Source organism: Leuciscus leuciscus (assembly GCF_965113295.1).
Source record: "Leuciscus leuciscus genome assembly, chromosome: 11".
NCBI lineage: Eukaryota > Metazoa > Chordata > Actinopteri > Cypriniformes > Leuciscidae > Leuciscus > Leuciscus leuciscus.
This window is the reverse complement of record NC_138735.1, coordinates 30,537,566-30,558,626: the sequence shown is the minus strand read 5'-3', so window position 1 is coordinate 30,558,626 and position 21,061 is coordinate 30,537,566. Positions and strand designations below refer to the sequence as shown.

General features: G+C 40.9%; 1 protein-coding gene and 1 gene segment (V, D, J or C); both read left to right on the top strand.

The window, feature by feature from the left end:
• The window catches only part of LOC309508957 (immunoglobulin kappa variable 1-8-like), a 138,459-nt gene that overhangs the window by 44,114 nt on the left and 73,284 nt on the right, over positions 1 to 21,061 (top strand).
• LOC309508920 (uncharacterized protein) lies at positions 2,807 to 20,212 on the top strand. Its single transcript, XM_082183477.1, has 2 exons — positions 2,807 to 4,078; positions 6,905 to 20,212. The coding sequence occupies exon 2, from the start codon at positions 7,477 to 7,479 to the stop codon at positions 9,103 to 9,105; it is 1,629 nt and encodes a 542-aa protein (XP_082039603.1). The 5' UTR covers positions 2,807 to 4,078; positions 6,905 to 7,476; the 3' UTR covers positions 9,106 to 20,212.

Sequence of the window (21,061 nt, the reverse complement as noted above, 5' to 3'; positions counted from 1 at the left end):
TACACTTGCGCTGGCCCAAATGCACTCTGGCATATGGATAGCTATGATAAATTAAAACCGTACGGTATTGCCATTAATGGCTGTATAGATGGTAACAGTCGTTACATTCTGTGGATGGAGGCGTACACAACCAACAATGATTAATAATGCATCTTTTGGTATCCTAGGAAACCAGGAAACCTTGATGAGGTTGATATCAGGCTATGCAATGAACACTGATCGAATGCGTTATTCTCTACATTACATTTAGACTTTTTTTCTCGAAACACAACGACTTTATTCTCATGATTATTTCGACTTTTTTTCTCGAAATTTAACTCGTTTTTTCTCGAAACACAACGACTTTATTCTCGAAATGTAATGAGTTTATTCTCAAGATTGTATTTCGACTTTTTTCTCGAAACACAACGACTTTATTCTCGATATTGTATTTAGACTTTTTTTCTCGAAATTTAACGAGTTTAATCTCGCACTATAGTGACTTTAATCTCGAGATGATTTTTTTTTTATTATTATTGCTTGGCCCTAATCCTCTTCCGTAGTATACATTTCACTTGCATAATCTAAAGTAGATATTTCTCTAGTTTAATGTGATGCTTTACACTCATGCCAACTTCAAACCCACATGCTAACACAGTTAGCTATGTTACGGCTGTTTGCGGTGAGGATAGTTTTAACAGTTCATTAAAAATATTACAACCAAACCCTTAAGATGATTCCAGTTATCAATCACATTCCCCGTTAAGACAAAATCATGTGAGTTTTTTGTTGCGCATTGAGGGATTTATGAATATGTTTCCATTATAGTTTATGTGCATGTCTTCTTATCGGATAAAAACATTATCACCTCAATTGAGCACATACAATTTTTCTGCACATTTTTAGAATTGATGTTCATCTCGGCATTTCCATCCGACGTTTGTTTTATGTGATAGTCAATCCCAAAATTCACATAAAATAGGAGGATGGCAACATAGCTAGTGACTGAACTGTTGTGTGACAGGAATTGAGAACACACACACATGATCACACACACAAACACACACACACACACACACACACACACACACACACATGATCACACACACAAACACACAGTTGTTTTTGTGCTAAATTTGAAGTCCTTAAAAAAATACAATACATTTTTTGTTACTTAAAATTGTTGACTTTATTCAAAACTGATTATTCTTTGTTCTTCAAAAACATTCTTGCACACATTTAGATTGTGTGGATCTTATTTCAGCAAATTAGCTCTCATTGTTCCATCGATCCCCAGCCTGAGTTACAACAGGACAGGGTAATGTCTCAACAACGACCTCTTTGTGTTTGACAATAACTCACATAATCTGTGATTGTGTTGTACATGTCCAAGTGAGTTATATTTCTAGCAGACAAATGTGGAAACCATGTCTCAAATTTGGAGAGATATAGAACAAACAAGCACTGAGTTACCGATGCTCAAACAACAGGTGTTTCTCTCCTCCGTCTCTCTGCTGAACGCAGCTGTTCTCCACTATTACTGTCAATCAAGAACATTTAGTGTCTTCATCAAATCACTCATTATTGTGTTTTAGCTCAGCCCAAAATAATGCCACAAGTAAATAAGCATCTCACTGATTCTTGAGAGTCGGGACAAAACACGTTTTAAAAAACTTTTTTTTTTAAATACACACTATATCAATTAGAGTTATATGTTTCTGCAGAGAAAGGTCTTAGCTATTTAACCATGTAAAGGAACAGGTTCTAAATAAAAACACATTTTTAACAAATAAACATGTTTCCCTTCAGACGTGGATTTGTGTCAACTCCGTCAGACACACTAAAAAGTATACAATTTTAATTCTTCAAATCCAACAAGAATCTAAAGTTCTTAAGTACAGGGTGGGCCATTTATATGGATACACCGTGGTGGCATGGGAGTGGTTGGTGATATTGAGGTCCTGTTTGTGGCACATTAGTATATGTCATGGTCACCACCCATTTTGAGTTTGCCCCCTCACCTGTACTGGTGTGCCACAAACGGGACTTTGGTGTCACCAGCCATTCCCATGTTGTTGCGGTGTATCCATATAAATGGCCCACCCTGTATATTGTAATAGTGTTTAGTTACTCTGATATGTAAAAAAATTACAATATATAAACTTAAGTTGTGATGTCACACTATTCTGAAAACTCGGATTTCTAAATATTTGCATTTTCAAACTTTGATTTTACAGTTTTTTCCAACTGCTTACACACAAAATCTTTTCATGTCACACGATTTTTGAAACCTCTCACTCAAAGTGCAAAACTACATGTCAAATCTTCAAAACCATAAGCTATTTCTCAGCCTTTGACTCAGTTTTCAATTGCATTAAACACTTTTTTCAAAACACTACACACAATTCTCTATCTAAAACACAAAAATCTATCAGGAAGTGACTTGCTTTCCTTTTCCAAACACAACCAATCAAAATGCTACACTTATTCACCAGGTCACACAGACACACTCCTCACATGTGCAAACACTAATTGCTTAACTGATCACTAACCAATCACTGCTTTACTGTAGTATAGGCCTAAATAGGTCAACGGTCAGATGATCTGTTTTGAACAATGGATTCCTGGGACCCCCCCGGGACACACACACACACACACACACACACACACACACACACACACACACACACAATTGTGTTCTTTACTGTATTCTAAAGAATATACGTTTGGTTTACAGTACATATGTTTATGGTTTTATTGTATGCTACTGTAAACAACAATAATGTTAGGCCTAATAAATATTTTCTGTTTCTACATTGCATTGGTGTTTACAGTGTAACGACAATGGGTAGAAAGCAACCACCAACTAATCTTCTTTTTGAATATTAATTCAAATTCTCTACTTCTCGATGACTGAGGGGGGAAGATTTGTTCAGAACGTCTCATGATCATCACCGGTCTGACTAATTGAAGGAGCCCCCGGCACTATCACATAACTGGTCAATGGCTAGCTTTGTGGCCTAATACGGACTGGTTAAGATAAAGACAGTGTCCGCACAGACCAGAGCCATAAGTCACCCATCCCGGTGCCAGAGAGTCTGCAAAAGACCCTTTAGAAGAAGAATCGACACCAGCAGATGTTACTGAAACCCCCGACTACATTCCTGAACACCTCCTCATTAAGACCTCTGAACAAACAGAGTTCTGTCTCTTCACCAGAGAACTGATTCTTATCAATAACTATACATAAAATCATTCAAGAACAATTTTCAATGGACTCATGATCAAACAATCATGCAACTACCTAATCCTGGGTTGTTTCCACCACTTATATGTATATTTTAATAAGATAATATGTTTTGATCCCATTTAATTCAGGTAATAGTTATTATATTAACTATTAGAAGGAGTGAATGAATGAAAGTGTGTACTGTTTCATATCAATGCTATCTTACGAACACAACTAGCAAGATGGCTTGAATGATATCGGTGTAATATGTTTTGATCTTCTTTTAATTAGAAATCATGTCTAAACTGTGGCCCCTGTTCTCTCTGTTAGTAAGGAGAGCACAGATAAGCATGATTTACGATCAGAACTGAAAAGAACGTCACCTCCTAAATTCAGCCAGTGTCTAATTGGCCAGAACTCATCCTGGAGGTTGGACAAAATTTTAGTTTAAAACCTTAGACCCAAAAACAAAGCCCTCTCTCTCGCTGCTCTCTCTCGCTCTCTCTCTCGCTGCTCTCTCTCTCTCTCTCTCTCTATAGGAACCATGTAAACGCGCAAACGAAATAACCCAAATCAAGATCTGAAGAACATGGGTTAAATAGCTTCATTCAAGCCATCATCATCTACTCTCAATTTCCTTTCTTTTCTTAGTTTCATTTCTTTTCCGTTGTGAGTGTCGGTTCTAAGTTAAGTTTTGCGACAAGATTTCGAGCCACGTTTCTTCTGCAAAGCCAGCTTCAAACAAAGACTTTAATTCCGCCAGCACACCACGTGACTGACCCCGTGATCCAGACATCAGGCACGAGGAGACCTAACGGACCGGGAAAACCCCTTTCACGCAACAAAAAGGGAATCCCCAAAAGCAAATACGCAAGTACCTCCATGCAGGCTAAAATCTTAACTGGTGTATTTATATAACTCTAATAACCTGCCTAAAACGATAGAAGGGTTAAATTAATGATTGATGGTTTGTTCAGGTCATGTCTAGTGTATATGGAATCGTGAGATTTCATCCTTTCACTCTTAAACCCACTCTTTCCTCACTCTATCCCTTTCTGCAACGCGTATGAATGTGTATGTGTGTGTGTGCGTGTGTTTGTGTTAGATATTAGCTTTATGTGTTAGTAGTCTATATAATCAATAAAGTATTGTTTGTATTTAAAAGAGATTACTCGTGTGTGCTTATCAGATTTATTGTCTTGAACTTCGATTTAAGTTATCTATGCTGTTACCCTTAATTTACTTCGTAATTTATTGTTAGCTGGGGATTAATTCTTTCTTGACCAGGAAGATATTATATTTCCTAGAGTTAATACTTGTTTATGCTTTCTGTTCATTGGATGAACTGATAAAATGATCATACTATTGATTCTGCTACAGTAAATTCTGAAGATAATTAAAAATAATTAAAATATTAATTATTGGTCATATTCCGTTATGAATAATAATTAATAATATTTATACGTGGGCGTATAAACGCTACATTATATTGGTGGAGACGAATGCGGGAAGTTTAACCTAAATTGTAAGCATATACGAAGTAATTATATTTTCATAGTATGCGGAGGAGAGATCCGAACCTCCGAGTCTGTGTGTATGACGTATGCAGCGAGTGCCGCGCGCCCTGTTTGAATGAATGTGAATACACAGAGAGAGCTGTTACTCTAGTCTAGGCTGCCTGCCTATTTTTTATTTTATTTTAAACTGCAGTAAAATAACCCAAGATATAAGATCTCACACAATGATAAGGTAAGGATTGAGCGTGTCCCTCAATCTCTGAAATACTTTAATTATAGCTTACTGACGTCTGCGTGTTCCAGCGTCTTTCAAAGCTGTAACTTATGTGTGTTTGTATCAGCCAGAGAGCTTAACGAAATTATACTGCAGTAATTAAAATAACCATGTAAAGGACGGATGAGCGTGTCCCTCGTCTAACGTTCCTTATTTATCTGATTGTCACTCAGTGCGTGTTCCACTGCAAGGACGAATATTCTCCTCACAGATTAGTCTTTATTTCTCAGGTTGTCCGTGCGTGTCCCACGGCAATCCCCGTGATAAACTATAAGCTTATCTGTGTCAGTTCAATTAATTCTCGCGTAAACACTGCGTATGTCCGAGTGTAGTTGAATAGGAATTATTTAAAGTTGTGTTCAAGTAAAGCTTGACGTTGAAACTTAACCAACAGTTAGGAACCCTGTTGTTTTTGTGTGCTCAGATAACATTGCACAGAGACGATCCGCCGAGATCGCTATTGTTCCATCTATTACAGCGCAAAGCTGCCCTTTAAAGTTAATCTCACTCTTAAACAACTGAGTGAAGCCCCACGTCGTAAAAACTACGAGTGGTGTCCTTTATTTGTATTTTTGAAATGCGCCGACATTTCACGTAATATGATCGACGTGCATATTCTTTGAACATTGTTGAAATGTGCCGACATTTCATGTAGCATGCATTACTGTTTACAAACTGCAATTCACATGTTTGCCCACTAGCGTTGTTTTGTCGCCATAGTTACAATCGTGACACGGAAGTCTTAACCAACGCTTCCGGGGGAACTCTGACCCTCGCATGATCAGAGCCACAGCAAAGCCCTGACCACAGTGTAAACAAACCCTTTGGTGGCTAAGCTAGCTGCTAACCCTTGGCTAAGCTAACCTAACCTAGGCAGTTGTTCACAGTGAGGCCTATATGCTAAAGCCTTAAGCATTATTTACGTTTGTCATTTGTATTAACATCAGTGGTTAAATACAGTGTCTGTTTGAACAACGTTAAAGTGATTTAACCATTTAAACACCTTGATTTTTACACCTGTTGGTCTTTTCTTCTTTCTTATTTTACCTGTCTAATATTTTAATTACCCATATTTTCCGTGAAAAGGAAATTTCGTTTGCAATTATTAATTTCGTTTACCTGCATTTTACTTGAAAAAGAAAATACTGGTTTATGATTATTAATTGTCAAATTCTAATTTGATTTAAAAAAGGAAATTAAAATTGAAAATCTATTTTTCTAAACAGGTAATTTCTAATGATTTCTAGATTTATTTTTAATAAATCTAATTTCATAATTTTCATAATTTCTAAATTACTCTTTTAGATTTAATCACTTAAGGTGAATACGTTTTGAACTTTGAAAGTTAAGTAAACTTATTCAACCCACATTTCCCTATTTCAAATATTGTTAGACTCCTACTTGCTCATTTATTGTTATTGCGTTGTAACCTCCTTCTCAAGTTGTGGTTATAAACTTAACCATTCTATTTTACCCATTTACCTCTTTTTGTCGCTGTGGAGCGACACACCTGAGCCTCAATAGGAGACATTGGTATCTCACTACAAGTTTCAAATAAATCAGAGATAACCCTCTCTTTACAAAGCTTTATTTTTGAATGTTTAGTTGGTTGGCAACTATCAATTCTATACTTGTAGTTCGACAAAGGCTCCAGAGCCATTTGTGGATCCAATCTCCTTCCCTCCTTTCCTTCTTACATCCTTCCTGTTCTGTCCTGATTTCCCATCCTTCACATTTGTAGGAAACAAACCTGGAAGAACCATCAATCGAGTCTAAAGAAAGAGAAAGATAATTTTTCCAAAGAAAACAATTATTAGGTATTTGATTTGTAATCAAACCCTCTCTTGTTCTCCCTACTCTCTCTGTCTTTGTAAACGCAATTTACAATTTAACATCTTATCCAAGATCAATTAACAGAGACCAGTGTTGAGCAACCGTCGCCTTCATAGCATCCCAGCTGTAAGCGGTCCGACTGACGGTGTGTGGTGTCAATCCTGTAAAACTCGGAAAAAGGTATCAGCATTATTATTGTATTATTTTTCCTTGTAAACATAAGCAATAATATTGTTTACCTTTCTGGAAACAGATTCTCACCGATAGGAAGCATTTACGAGAAAAATAATATTTCTCCTACTTAAGAATTTTCTTTCTTGTTTTATTGAAATTGGTTTTAACCTCTCTCTCTTTTTTTCCCCTTACTCAGTTGAGTGACACATCACGAGTTTAAACCAGCTTTTCAAAAAAAAAAATCCTTTCAATTGAGATTTGTTTTAACCTTTTTCTCTCTTTCCCTCACTTAGTTGAGTGACAAAGTTTCCACATCACTAACCTACCTGTCTACACTGAGACCAACACTTAGACATTACAACACTTCACTATTGTTGTACAGTCACTGAAACGACACTTAGCTGTTCAACCACATATAGGCTTACACCCCACACAGATCTGTGTCAGTCTCTTCACCCCAGCGTGCCAACATGTCGTGGACAACAAACCCCACTGACGTGGACGCCTGGCTCGGAGGCATTGCAGACTGCCTCACACCAAAGACATTTGAACTGTTATTATTTTTAATAATAATCATAACGCTGAGAAGATTCCTGACACATGATTCAAGCCAGAATCAGAACCACAACCACACGGAACTAACCAAGATTATCTGTTCCCTAAGCAATGCCTTCACAGCCCAGCTGACACTAAGCGACAAGCACATCACCCACCTTCAGGAGGAGCTGACACGTGCCCAGAGCCGCATAGACAAGCTGGAAGTGAAAGTCCAGGACGACTTCAAGCTTCAGACCACTGAGTTCCTGAGAGAGCTGATGCACACTCAACTCTGCACTGACCAGCTCAAAGTGAAAGCTCAAGTCGAACTCGAAGTGCCCGACAAAGTGAAGCAAGAAACAAAGAAGCAAGTTTACAAGCTCCAAGAAGCCCTTGCAGTCACTGAACGTGACAAACAAGAATTAAAGACTGTCCAGAAGCACCTGGTAAACCAACTCCAGTCTGCTGAACACCAGCTAGAGAAAGCTAAAGCTGACATTAAAGTCAAGAACTCTAAGATCATTGCTCTGAAAGACCACCTGGAAAGGTGCAGTGCTGAAATCGACCATCTGACCCAACAGCGAGATGACGTCAACGACGAGCTCTACGCGGTCAGAGATGAACTCCAGCACATTTTCAAACAGAAACCAGAGCCAAGAAGGGAGAGACCTCCCTCAGCATCACCACTGCTGAGCAGAACAGAGTCCTCCATCCAAGAACTGGCATACAGTGAAAGAAGTGAATGGCCACAACCCGAAAGGTCACCAGCCTTCACCACAGAACTGTTCACTGCCAACAAACAAAGAGAGCTCATTCAGGCAGACTCCAAAGCTGCACAGGGGATGACCTGTAAAGATCTCAACCAGCTGGTTAAGAGTATCACTCAGTTCAACCTGAACTCCACGGAGGGCCCAGACATCCAGGCCCACATCCGAGATATCAACTTCCACCTAGAGGTGAGACCACATGTGACTGACAGAGACAGGTTTTACATCCTCAGATCGACATCCACTCCAAAGGTACGAAGCTTCCTAGACCGACAACCTGCTCATGTCAAGTCAAACTACCAGCTGCTATGTGAGACACTGATTAAAGAATTCACAGGCCCAGAGTCGGAACATGGTGTGTTAATCGCTTTGGAAACTAAGCAAGGTCGGCAAGAGACTCCTCAAGCCTACTACCACCGTTTTCGACAAGCCTTCTTTGGTGCACATAACTCACCTGAACATGAAGAGGATGTGAATTTCAAAAACCTCTTCCTGAGAAATCTGCACCCCGGATTGAGTTATTATCTTGGTCTCGAGGCCTGCGCAGACACAATGACAATTCAACAGCTGCGTGACCTGACACACAAGGCCCACATCAAACAGAAGATGTCCTCAAAGAAAGGTTTGAAAACATCCACAATTTCAAACTCCTTCAGCCAAGACACAAGCCTTGCACTGGAAGACAACCAGTGGCATGACAACACCACAGTTCTTCGTAAGAAGCACAGAGAACGTGACTCCCATGCCGATGACAGCTACCACACCAACCGCATGGAAAAGACATGGAACCACTAATGAGGCAACGGGAAGTGTTCCTAGAAAGCAGGCTGAACACGGATGACCAACAAGATGAGTCAAATTTGCTATGACTAGCGATGGAACGGAAGACCCACGACTCATCTGATACACCTTCATAATGAAGATGACAACCACTTGTTCTACAACAACACAGAACAAAGTGGTCTCTCACAGTCAACCACTGACAAACACCCAGAGGTACCAGAAAACACCATCCTGGTTACCCATCACTCATAAAGAAACCACCAAACAAGCTCCAACTCAAGAACCATGTGTGTGCTACAGCAACAACAGTAAGCACAGAAGATCAGAAAGGTTGTCACCACCAGAAGGCATCATCGGAGGAATGCAACAACGGAGACCAAGTTTCGCACTACAGCTTCACGCAGCCATGCCAAACTACCTCCCCATGTCTGCCAGAGAACTTCCTGCCTTACTGGTTTGACCCCCAGCAGATCACAGAAGATCCTTTCTCCAAGGCAAAGAGGCAACAAGCTCATCAAAGCTAAGCCATCAAGCAAAGGGGGGAGCAAAACAGACTGAAACAGATCTGACCATACATACATACATACATACATGCATGCATACATGCATACACTACACAACACCCCTAACATACTCACTAACATATAGAAGTTAACCACCTCTACCGTGCAAAACACGCAACAAACATGTTTTCTCCCACAGGTAAAAACTGTAACGACAATGACTATGACATGCGGTCACATGCTGTTCAAATTAGTAAATCCTGATCTCCAAGTCTGCTTGAACGGTCAAAATTGCATCTTTGTGGCTCCCCCGAGGGACATTTGAGTCACATAAGGAAACCCTGTTTTCTTAGAATCCCCTCTAAAACCCCCATTTCAGCTCTGGACTCCCTGTGACTTTTACAACCTCACAGACTCGTGACATTCCAGAACACACACACACGTACACACACACACACACACACACACACACACACACACACACACACCAACATCCTTTTGTGTTTAACTTAAAATGTGTGTTTGGATCTGAAATGTATTTTTGAAGAATGTTCTCCCAGTAGAATCGCATCCCGTAACCCGAGCTCATTGGCAGGTCATAAAATTTGACCACAGAGCTATCCAGCCCTATGCATGAGATAACAGGGTCGCAACATTCCAACACACACACACATACAAACACACTCTGGACTGTGAAACAGAAACCCCCTACAGAAAAGGACTTTTACCCATAAAGTCACTCCTAAAGGTACTAAATATATAAATTTGTGTGTTAAGAGGTGTGTGTAACCCATAGGAAAGCATATGTCCTATTTGTGACCTTAATAGAACTGCTATTGCCTATACAAATGCATAATAATGTATCGTTGCATGGCTACAACGCCTAGATTCTATTTTTGATATCTTTGTAATCCTCTCCAGCTAACGGAGTTGAATTCCTATAACAGAATTCAGTGATGCGCATTGTTTTATAAGTTCATATGTCTGGAGAAAATCCTCTCCAGTTAAAGTCAATCATGACTCATTCGAGTGGGCGTGTCTAACCGGACAAAGGAATCTTCCCGCTCGAAAAATCTCGACAGCTGATTCGTCCTTCACGAAGGAGGGGACGGCACCTGGGACACTGATAAAAGTCCAAAATCTCTTCTCTTCCCTCTCTCATCCTTCCGCTCTCAACTCATCCAACTTCTCTGGACCCTCTTCCTCGGCGCAGCGCTTCTCCAAAGGAACATCTGGAGGAGGCCCTGGCCTTCTCCATCGAGCGAGCACATGTTCCAGTCGTAGCTGCCGGTCTCTGCAACTAAGATTTCCAGCCTCTCCCATCCCGGGAGACGAATCTGAACTTTCTCGGTAACATCACATTCAGTGAGCTTTTCAAGCTTCCCGCGACACCGGAAGACGCAGCAGAAACAGGACACCATCCTCGCTTCTTGCATCAGCTTCAGCCTGACCAAAAAGAGCACTCGCAAGTATATTGATTCCTATAAAAGCTGTTCCAGGTGTCTAGGACTTAGGTCTGTGGACTAAGTTACCCTCTATCTTCCCTCTATATCTTTCTTTCTTTCTTTCTTTCTTTCTTTCATGTCATTCATTCCGATCACGTCATGCTATGTTTTATGTTTTTGTTCGGTTAAATGTTTAAATGTTTAAATGTTTTATCGTGTGCATTTTACGTACGTTTATATTTGTAGCTTATAATCTCTAGCGTGTGCCATTTTATTAATAAACCCATTTATACTTTTAACTGTCTCTGTGTTTGAAAACCCACTTTTTATAAAGTCAATGAAACAAAAGATCTATAAAGCTACAGGCTCTATATTATAAAACTACTTTGAGTAGTTTTAATTTATAAACCCAAAGAGGTTTTGTCTTCGTGGCCAGAAGACAAACTCTCTTGGAGTTTTGTAAACAGGAATACTTCTTCTTAACTGTAATGATCAGACAGTACAGAACGAGGCATTTCCTATAATTGATAAAGTAAATGCATATGCGATCTATGAATTATGACCATGCGTTATAAATATTAATATTGCCAAAATTCCCTATATTCTTGAGCTAATTCGCATTAACCCAGAGGCATTTACGTTACATTTATTATGGTGGAGAATCCAAAAGCAGTTTCAAACTTCATTTTTGTGGGCAAATTCAGTTTCAGTTGAATGTGTATTATTGGTATTAATAATTGTAGGCTATACGCGCGTTTTGAAGTGTGAGATAAGTCGCCAAGGCGAACTCACCCAGCTGATCGCGGGCACAAAGCCAGCCCAGCTCTGCTAAAACTGCAGTCCATGACATTACATCTGTCTCTGTAAAGACGAAGCAAAACTCTTTGCAGTTGATACATGTAACATGATTTAAACCGACTAAATGAAGACGAAGGATCTCTTTTAGGACGAAGACGTAAATCTGATAGTTTTCAGTCGTAATAGGCCTTATGATATACAATACGTTAACGATAACTCCTGGTCAGAAATTGGCCTCGCGATCCAATTTCGTAAACCTACGCAAAAATCATAAAAGTGCTATTTTGATTAATGCTTATGGGAGATGAGCAGATGATAAGTCCTGCTCACAGCTGTTCTGATGCCTGGTGTGCTCACAGCTTAAGTAAATAGATGTTCAACGCCTGTTTGCTCACAGTTTCTAGTGATTAAAACACGAAGTTTTAATGCCTGTTGTCATGTAAACCGTTTTATATGTATAATATGTAATTGGAGGCCAGTTTTATGAATTAAGAAAAGACGATAATCCCTGTTCTTATTCTAAAACCGTCTCAATGTGTAATGCATAATGTGTAATTCCTGTTAGTCACATGTTGTGAAACTCGCGTCAGTCTTCCGCATGCAACAGAAGCGCAAAACACCACGTGATTCCAAAAAAAAAAAATCTGCTGAATTACGCCACTGACCGACACTAGAGGGCAGCCTCTAAGTCTGGGGCAGTTCTCAAATTACGCGCCCCCAACCGACGTCATCCTGCGTGAGCGTCGCCTCCCACTGACGTCAGCCTGCGCGAGCGCAACTACGCCATCTCGTGGCGTTCTAAGATAATACTTGCTTTCAATTTCTTTTTCTCTCTGCATTCATTTTTCTCTCTCAAATACTTAACTGCATTCAAGCTTAGCTTATGCTGATATTATTTGGAGTTAGACAATTCCTTTTTCTGTTTTCGACGGTCACACTTTAAGTTAAGTTCGAAAAAAAAAAGGAAAACTTTTCGAATTAAAAACTTAGATTCGATTCACTCAGTTCATTGATAGGTCCGCCTAGGAAGAAGCACGCCACCGTGTGGCGATCTTGGGTCGACTTATCAATATCTGTTTAACCCCCAGTCTGCAATTGAAGTGTCTCATTGCCACCCTTTTCGTTTGATTATTTTTTTTTTTATAATCAATACTAATAACTTCAGTGTTATTGTAAGGATTATAGGAAGTCATTCTGAATTTCAGTTTTGATTATTTTTAGTATGGATACATCACTGTTATCATTCTAATTTTCTTTCCTTCCTTATTATTAGTATTTTGGACCTCTCCTTGCATGCTTATTTGAATTTTAATTTAAACAAGTTTGCATTTTTCAAATTGTGTCTATTCAACCAGGTGGACCACTGAGAGGAAACACGGCCCTCACCCTTGTGGCACAAACCCACTGCCGGGGCCTTTTCCTCTGCCTGCGTCTCAAACCTGTGTTGTTTATTCAAATTTTATTTCATTGATAATTATTTTTCTCTTCCCTCTTTCTCCAGTCTCTCCAAGGGGGGGGGGGGGTAGGTTATTCTGATAATTACAACCAATTATCGTAATTTCCTTTGTTGTATCATTATTTTAGTAAAGCCTTTGCCTCTGACTCCTGCATACCTATTTACTCAATTTGATGAAACCAGAAAGCCTTAATTTACTTTAAGTCCAACATTGTAATCCCTCATTGTGTATCTATTGGCAGGACTCAGTCAGTGCACTGTGGTGAATGAGACGTCATCACTGGTTGGTTTCCGGTGGGCGGGGATCATCTGTCCGACGTTACTGACACTGCACTCCTTCTGGTGTTGGGACCGTCGGAGGGTCTGACCGCGCCCGCTGGTTTCCACCTGGATGACCTCTATTCACCCCAGGTGAACTAAAATTTGATAGAACCCATCCACTTATTAGGAACCACAGAATACTAGCTATTCCTTCGGGTGTATTTTAAGTGCTTGGACTCACCTTTCTCTCTCTAAGACAGACTTTCTTTCGAGGTCCTGTCCCGATAACCCACGCATCTCCTGGCCCGATCAGGAACTCTCGCAGTGTTAATAAGGCTTAGGCCTCTTTATTTTATTTTATTTTATCTTATTTGATTTATTTTCCTTAAATAACGCTCCCCGTGTTATTGTTTGTGACATTTCATTGCAGACCAATTCACTTCCTTGTGTTGTGTTTCCCTCTGATCTTCCCTACCTTCAACCTTGTCTCTTTCTCCACTCTGTTGTGATTTGTTTCTTTCATTTCACTTAGACACAGAACCTAAGAGAGACCCCAGGAAAAGCTGAATAATAGAGTGACGATCAAAGCGGGCGTCGCTAAAACGACCCCCAGGCTACCGCCTGTCCAAATTTCTATTGTGGGTTTCATCCATACCCACGAAATTGGCTCAGCTAACTGTCGGCATCAGTTAGCCCCGAAATTCTCATAAACGGCATAGCCCGTATGAGTATAGCTCATTTGACCCTAAAACAAACTTGCATTTTGTCTCTTTTTGTGTGTGCTGTGCTTCTCTCGCCAACAGTAAGCCGAGATGTCGAGCTCACCCTGTCCTGCAGTCCGCTGGGACGACCTTGAGGCATGGCTGAGGGACATAACAAAGACCGTGCTGCCCCAGGACCCACATCGCTCGAGCCAAGAGCAACGGGACACAGACCTGAGCCAGTTCGAGCCCCATGATCCAGCCCAGACATACAGCCACGAGCAGCTGTCCAAAATCTTCGGAGACCTCGCACTCAAACTCGTCGCCAGGGCCCGGGACAGCGAAAGGAGCAACGCCGACCTGCAGCAAAAGACAGCCGCACTACAGCTCCAGGCCACAGAAGCCCGGAAGGACCGAGCCCACACACAGAGTCGGCTAGACCAGCTAATCTTCCTGACCGAGGAAGAGGACGAGACGGACACAACGCTACAACAGGAAGTTGAAAGACTTCAAAATGCCCTGGACGATCTTCATCGGCACACAGACCTTACCACAGAGAATCAACACCGTTCCAGGCCAGCAGGTGGCGGCACGACTGTGACGGTGCCCGTCCAAAGCGTCGGACCGACCGCTCGGAAAGATTCTGGAACCAGCATCACCCGCCGTCCAGAACTCCAAGCCCAGACCGTCGAACCTGTAACCACTCTCTCCAGAACACTGGTGAGGCAGAGTCTTCTTACATCACAGATGAAGACAGTGCAGCCACGTCTGACACAGACACAGAAAACGAACACTGACACCTACTGCTTCAAGGTCCTGACTGACCTGCAGTTGAGTAACCAAACCAATGTCTGCGCCACATACAGACAACCCACCCACCCACCCTAACCATTGCAGTGATTACACAGCACAAACGAACTTTACCAACTACACTGCACGCCTCAGAGCCGCTAAAACGCTACCTCCGCTGTGTACAAAGAAAGTCATGCGGGCCTCTGATGAACAGACTTTTCCTATGCCACCACTTACCCCTCCACCACCCTCGCAGGCCATCCGAGCTCACTGACAACCAGTGCCTCAGACAGCTGTCTGCCACCACGCACATGTTGCGTTCACAAGACTTCAATACGCATTGTGCACCTGTTGCCATCACAGCGCCACAGCTCGTAAAGCCACAAAGCACAAGGGGGGGGGGCAGGCGTAACAATGACGCCACATGTGCCAAAAAGCCATGCATGGGACATCAAAGCATGTGGCATACCAACCTCAGCGAACCAAAAAGACTGTCCTAAACCAACTAAGGACCTCCATCGCTGGAATTTTTTTTTTCCTCTCCTTCTCTCTCTCTCTCTCCCTATCGCCTCTAACAGGATGCAGGCCGCAGTGGTTCGCGAGAAAGCAGCCACACTCACCAGGTCTGGCATCCGGCATCGCACGGAGAGAGCAACCCTGAGTCCTGAACACCAAGGCAGGACTCGCACTCAACACAGTCCCTCCAAGCATGGGCAACCGCCCAGCCTGAACACCTCACCTGTGTCCATACCTGGACCCCAGATGACACTGTGCGGTGCACCTCCACGGTAACCGACCACGCCCTGACTCCCGTCTTGGCTTTCACCCTGTACCAGACCCTACCAAATGTGAGCAGCCACAGCAAAGCTCACAAAGCCGTGTCTGGTGGTTTCCTATGGAACCGCAAAAAGGGGGTCCCGATCCGGGGCTCGCCTAAACCTCATTTGACCTGAGTCCTCAGTCATCAGCCGCTTGCCATCGACCATTGCGCTAATTTGTTGTTCGATAAAGTCCTTCCGAGGTCTTTATCTAACAAAAAGGGGGAATATGTAACGACAATGACTATGACATGCGGTCACATGCTGTTCAAATTAGTAAATCCTGATCTCCAAGTCTGCTTGAACGGTCAAAATTGCATCTTTGTGGCTCCCCCGAGGGACATTTGAGTCACATAAGGAAACCCTGTTTTCTTAGAATCCCCTCTAAAACCCCCATTTCAGCTCTGGACTCCCTGTGACTTTTACAACCTCACAGACTCGTGACATTCCAGAACACACACACACGTACACACACACACACACACACACACACACACACACACACACACACCAACATCCTTTTGTGTTTAACTTAAAATGTGTGTTTGGATCTGAAATGTATTTTTGAAGAATGTTCTCCCAGTAGAATCGCATCCCGTAACCCGAGCTCATTGGCAGGTCATAAAATTTGACCACAGAGCTATCCAGCCCTATGCATGAGATAACAGGGTCGCAACATTCCAACACACACACACATACAAACACACTCTGGACTGTGAAACAGAAACCCCCTACAGAAAAGGACTTTTACCCATAAAGTCACTCCTAAAGGTACTAAATATATAAATTTGTGTGTTAAGAGGTGTGTGTAACCCATAGGAAAGCATATGTCCTATTTGTGACCTTAATAGAACTGCTATTGCCTATACAAATGCATAATAATGTATCGTTGCATGGCTACAACGCCTAGATTCTATTTTTGATATCTTTGTAATCCTCTCCAGCTAACGGAGTTGAATTCCTATAACAGAATTCAGTGATGCGCATTGTTTTATAAGTTCATATGTCTGGAGAAAATCCTCTCCAGTTAAAGTCAATCATGACTCATTCGAGTGGGCGTGTCTAACCGGACAAAGGAATCTTCCCGCTCGAAAAATCTCGACAGCTGATTCGTCCTTCACGAAGGAGGGGACGGCACCTGGGACACTGATAAAAGTCCAAAATCTCTTCTCTTCCCTCTCTCATCCTTCCGCTCTCAACTCATCCAACTTCTCTGGACCCTCTTCCTCGGCGCAGCGCTTCTCCAAAGGAACATCTGGAGGAGGCCCTGGCCTTCTCCATCGAGCGAGCACATGTTCCAGTCGTAGCTGCCGGTCTCTGCAACTAAGATTTCCAGCCTCTCCCATCCCGGGAGACGAATCTGAACTTTCTCGGTAACATCACATTCAGTGAGCTTTTCAAGCTTCCCGCGACACCGGAAGACGCAGCAGAAACAGGACACCATCCTCGCTTCTTGCATCAGCTTCAGCCTGACCAAAAAGAGCACTCGCAAGTATATTGATTCCTATAAAAGCTGTTCCAGGTGTCTAGGACTTAGGTCTGTGGACTAAGTTACCCTCTATCTTCCCTCTATATCTTTCTTTCTTTCTTTCTTTCTTTCTTTCATGTCATTCATTCCGATCACGTCATGCTATGTTTTATGTTTTTGTTCGGTTAAATGTTTAAATGTTTAAATGTTTTATCGTGTGCATTTTACGTACGTTTATATTTGTAGCTTATAATCTCTAGCGTGTGCCATTTTATTAATAAACCCATTTATACTTTTAACTGTCTCTGTGTTTGAAAACCCACTTTTTATAAAGTCAATGAAACAAAAGATCTATAAAGCTACAGGCTCTATATTATAAAACTACTTTGAGTAGTTTTAATTTATAAACCCAAAGAGGTTTTGTCTTCGTGGCCAGAAGACAAACTCTCTTGGAGTTTTGTAAACAGGAATACTTCTTCTTAACTGTAATGATCAGACAGTACAGAACGAGGCATTTCCTATAATTGATAAAGTAAATGCATATGCGATCTATGAATTATGACCATGCGTTATAAATATTAATATTGCCAAAATTCCCTATATTCTTGAGCTAATTCGCATTAACCCAGAGGCATTTACGTTACAAAACTAACTTCAGAAACTAGCTTAACAACGTAGCTACACTTACCATAGGAAACATGGTAACTACCCATCCAACAAGTACACCTGAGAACACCTCTCATTACATCGTGATACCTGACACCTTAGCTGCGCAACAGTAGTTATAAGTCATACCAGGAACACTCAACTGCTTTGTTTTGTTTTACCTCTTCCTTCCTTTCCTTCTTCTTTTATGAGGTAAAATGCCTGTCCACCCTATAAGGGTCAAGGTCGCAATAATAGGATTGACACACCACGCCTAATATTTGTAAGTCACCTTAAAACGAATGTGAGCCAGAGAACTCCCTGCATCATTCGTATCACAAATTGAAAGGTAAATTGGGCCAAACCTAGAACAATTTAGAAGAGAATAAAACAAACAAATCAAATTTAATCACAAAATTGATTAATCACCGTCCCAAAACGAACTAGGATAACGGTCCTAAGATTGAACTAAACTTTATTCAACGTGATTAACTACATTGAGAGAGTGAACCTGTTTATGCCTAGGTAATCTAATGTCCTGCACCAGTAAAGTGACCAGTCATGGAGGTGTTGTCTTGTTGTTTGCCGTGTGTGTTTGCTTCCTCTACCCATTTCTCCAGCGTTCACCGATGTCTTCTACTCAACACATCGTCGAACGGAGGGGGGATATGTAACGACAATGGGTAGAAAGCAACCACCAACTAATCTTCTTTTTGAATATTAATTCAAATTCTCTACTTCTCGATGACTGAAGGGGGAAGATTTGTTCAGAACGTCTCATGATCATCACCGGTCTGACTAATTGAAGGAGCCCCCGGCACTATCACATAACTGGTCAATGGCTAGCTTTGTGGCCTAATACGGACTGGTTAAGATAAAGACAGTGTCCGCACAGACCAGAGCCATAAGTCACCCATCCCGGTGCCAGAGAGTCTGCAAAAGACCCTTTAGAAGAAGAATCGACACCAGCAGATGTTACTGAAACCCCCGACTACATTCCTGAACACCTCCTCATTAAGACCTCTGAACAAACAGAGTTCTGTCTCTTCACCAGAGAACTGATTCTTATCAATAACTATACATAAAATCATTCAAGAACAATTTTCAATGGACTCATGATCAAACAATCATGCAACTACCTAATCCTGGGTTGTTTCCACCACTTATATGTATATTTTAATAAGATAATATGTTTTGATCCCATTTAATTCAGGTAATAGTTATTATATTAACTATTAGAAGGAGTGAATGAATGAAAGTGTGTACTGTTTCATATCAATGCTATCTTACGAACACAACTAGCAAGATGGCTTGAATGATATCGGTGTAATATGTTTTGATCTTCTTTTAATTAGAAATCATGTCTAAACTGTGGCCCCTGTTCTCTCTGTTAGTAAGGAGAGCACAGATAAGCATGATTTACGATCAGAACTGAAAAGAACGTCACCTCCTAAATTCAGCCAGTGTCTAATTGGCCAGAACTCATCCTGGAGGTTGGACAAAATTTTAGTTTAAAACCTTAGACCCAAAAACAAAGCCCTCTCTCTCGCTGCTCTCTCTCGCTCTCTCTCTCGCTGCTCTCTCTCTCTCTCTCTCTCTATAGGAACCATGTAAACGCGCAAACGAAATAACCCAAATCAAGATCTGAAGAACATGGGTTAAATAGCTTCATTCAAGCCATCATCATCTACTCTCAATTTCCTTTCTTTTCTTAGTTTCATTTCTTTTCCGTTGTGAGTGTCGGTTCTAAGTTAAGTTTTGCGACAAGATTTCGAGCCACGTTTCTTCTGCAAAGCCAGCTTCAAACAAAGACTTTAATTCCGCCAGCACACCACGTGACTGACCCCGTGATCCAGACATCAGGCACGAGGAGACCTAACGGACCGGGAAAACCCCTTTCACGCAACAAAAAGGGAATCCCCAAAAGCAAATACGCAAGTACCTCCATGCAGGCTAAAATCTTAACTGGTGTATTTATATAACTCTAATAACCTGCCTAAAACGATAGAAGGGTTAAATTAATGATTGATGGTTTGTTCAGGTCATGTCTAGTGTATATGGAATCGTGAGATTTCATCCTTTCACTCTTAAACCCACTCTTTCCTCACTCTATCCCTTTCTGCAACGCGTATGAATGTGTATGTGTGTGTGTGCGTGTGTTTGTGTTAGATATTAGCTTTATGTGTTAGTAGTCTATATAATCAATAAAGTATTGTTTGTATTTAAAAGAGATTACTCGTGTGTGCTTATCAGATTTATTGTCTTGAACTTCGATTTAAGTTATCTATGCTGTTACCCTTAATTTACTTCGTAATTTATTGTTAGCTGGGGATTAATTCTTTCTTGACCAGGAAGATATTATATTTCCTAGAGTTAATACTTGTTTATGCTTTCTGTTCATTGGATGAACTGATAAAATGATCATACTATTGATTCTGCTACAGTAAATTCTGAAGATAATTAAAAATAATTAAAATATTAATTATTGGTCATATTCCGTTATGAATAATAATTAATAATATTTATACGTGGGCGTATAAACGCTACAACAGTGTACTTGTTACATCAGATTACTTTCACTGTAGAACATTGTATTGAATTGTAGATATAAACCTATGAAAGACCAAAGAGCTTTAGATTTAGAACAACAGTGTATATACAACATGGTATATCCAAAAATTTACTATTATGAAAGAAGTGTTTGCCATTTGATGCAAATGCTTCATTCTGACTTGTGTTTATGGCATTTTGAATGCAGTGTTACATTTTGAAGGAGATGTGAGGCATTTTGCATTTTGTGTGTGCAGTTTGGGGAATTGTGTGTAGAGTTTTGAAAAAAGGAGACTTAGTTTTGAAAACATGTGTAAGCAATTGGTAAAAACTGACGGTGTTGACGGAAAAACTGACGGTGTTGACACATTTTTTTTTTATGTTTTACCTCCGATTTGTGAAATGTCATGATATGTTCTGACAATAAAGAGTAGTTTAAAACCACAATTAACGCTCTGTTTTCTACAACTTTCACTTAGGAGCAAAAATCTGCCTTTAAACTTGAAAGAAATAAAGATTTGACATTTATCG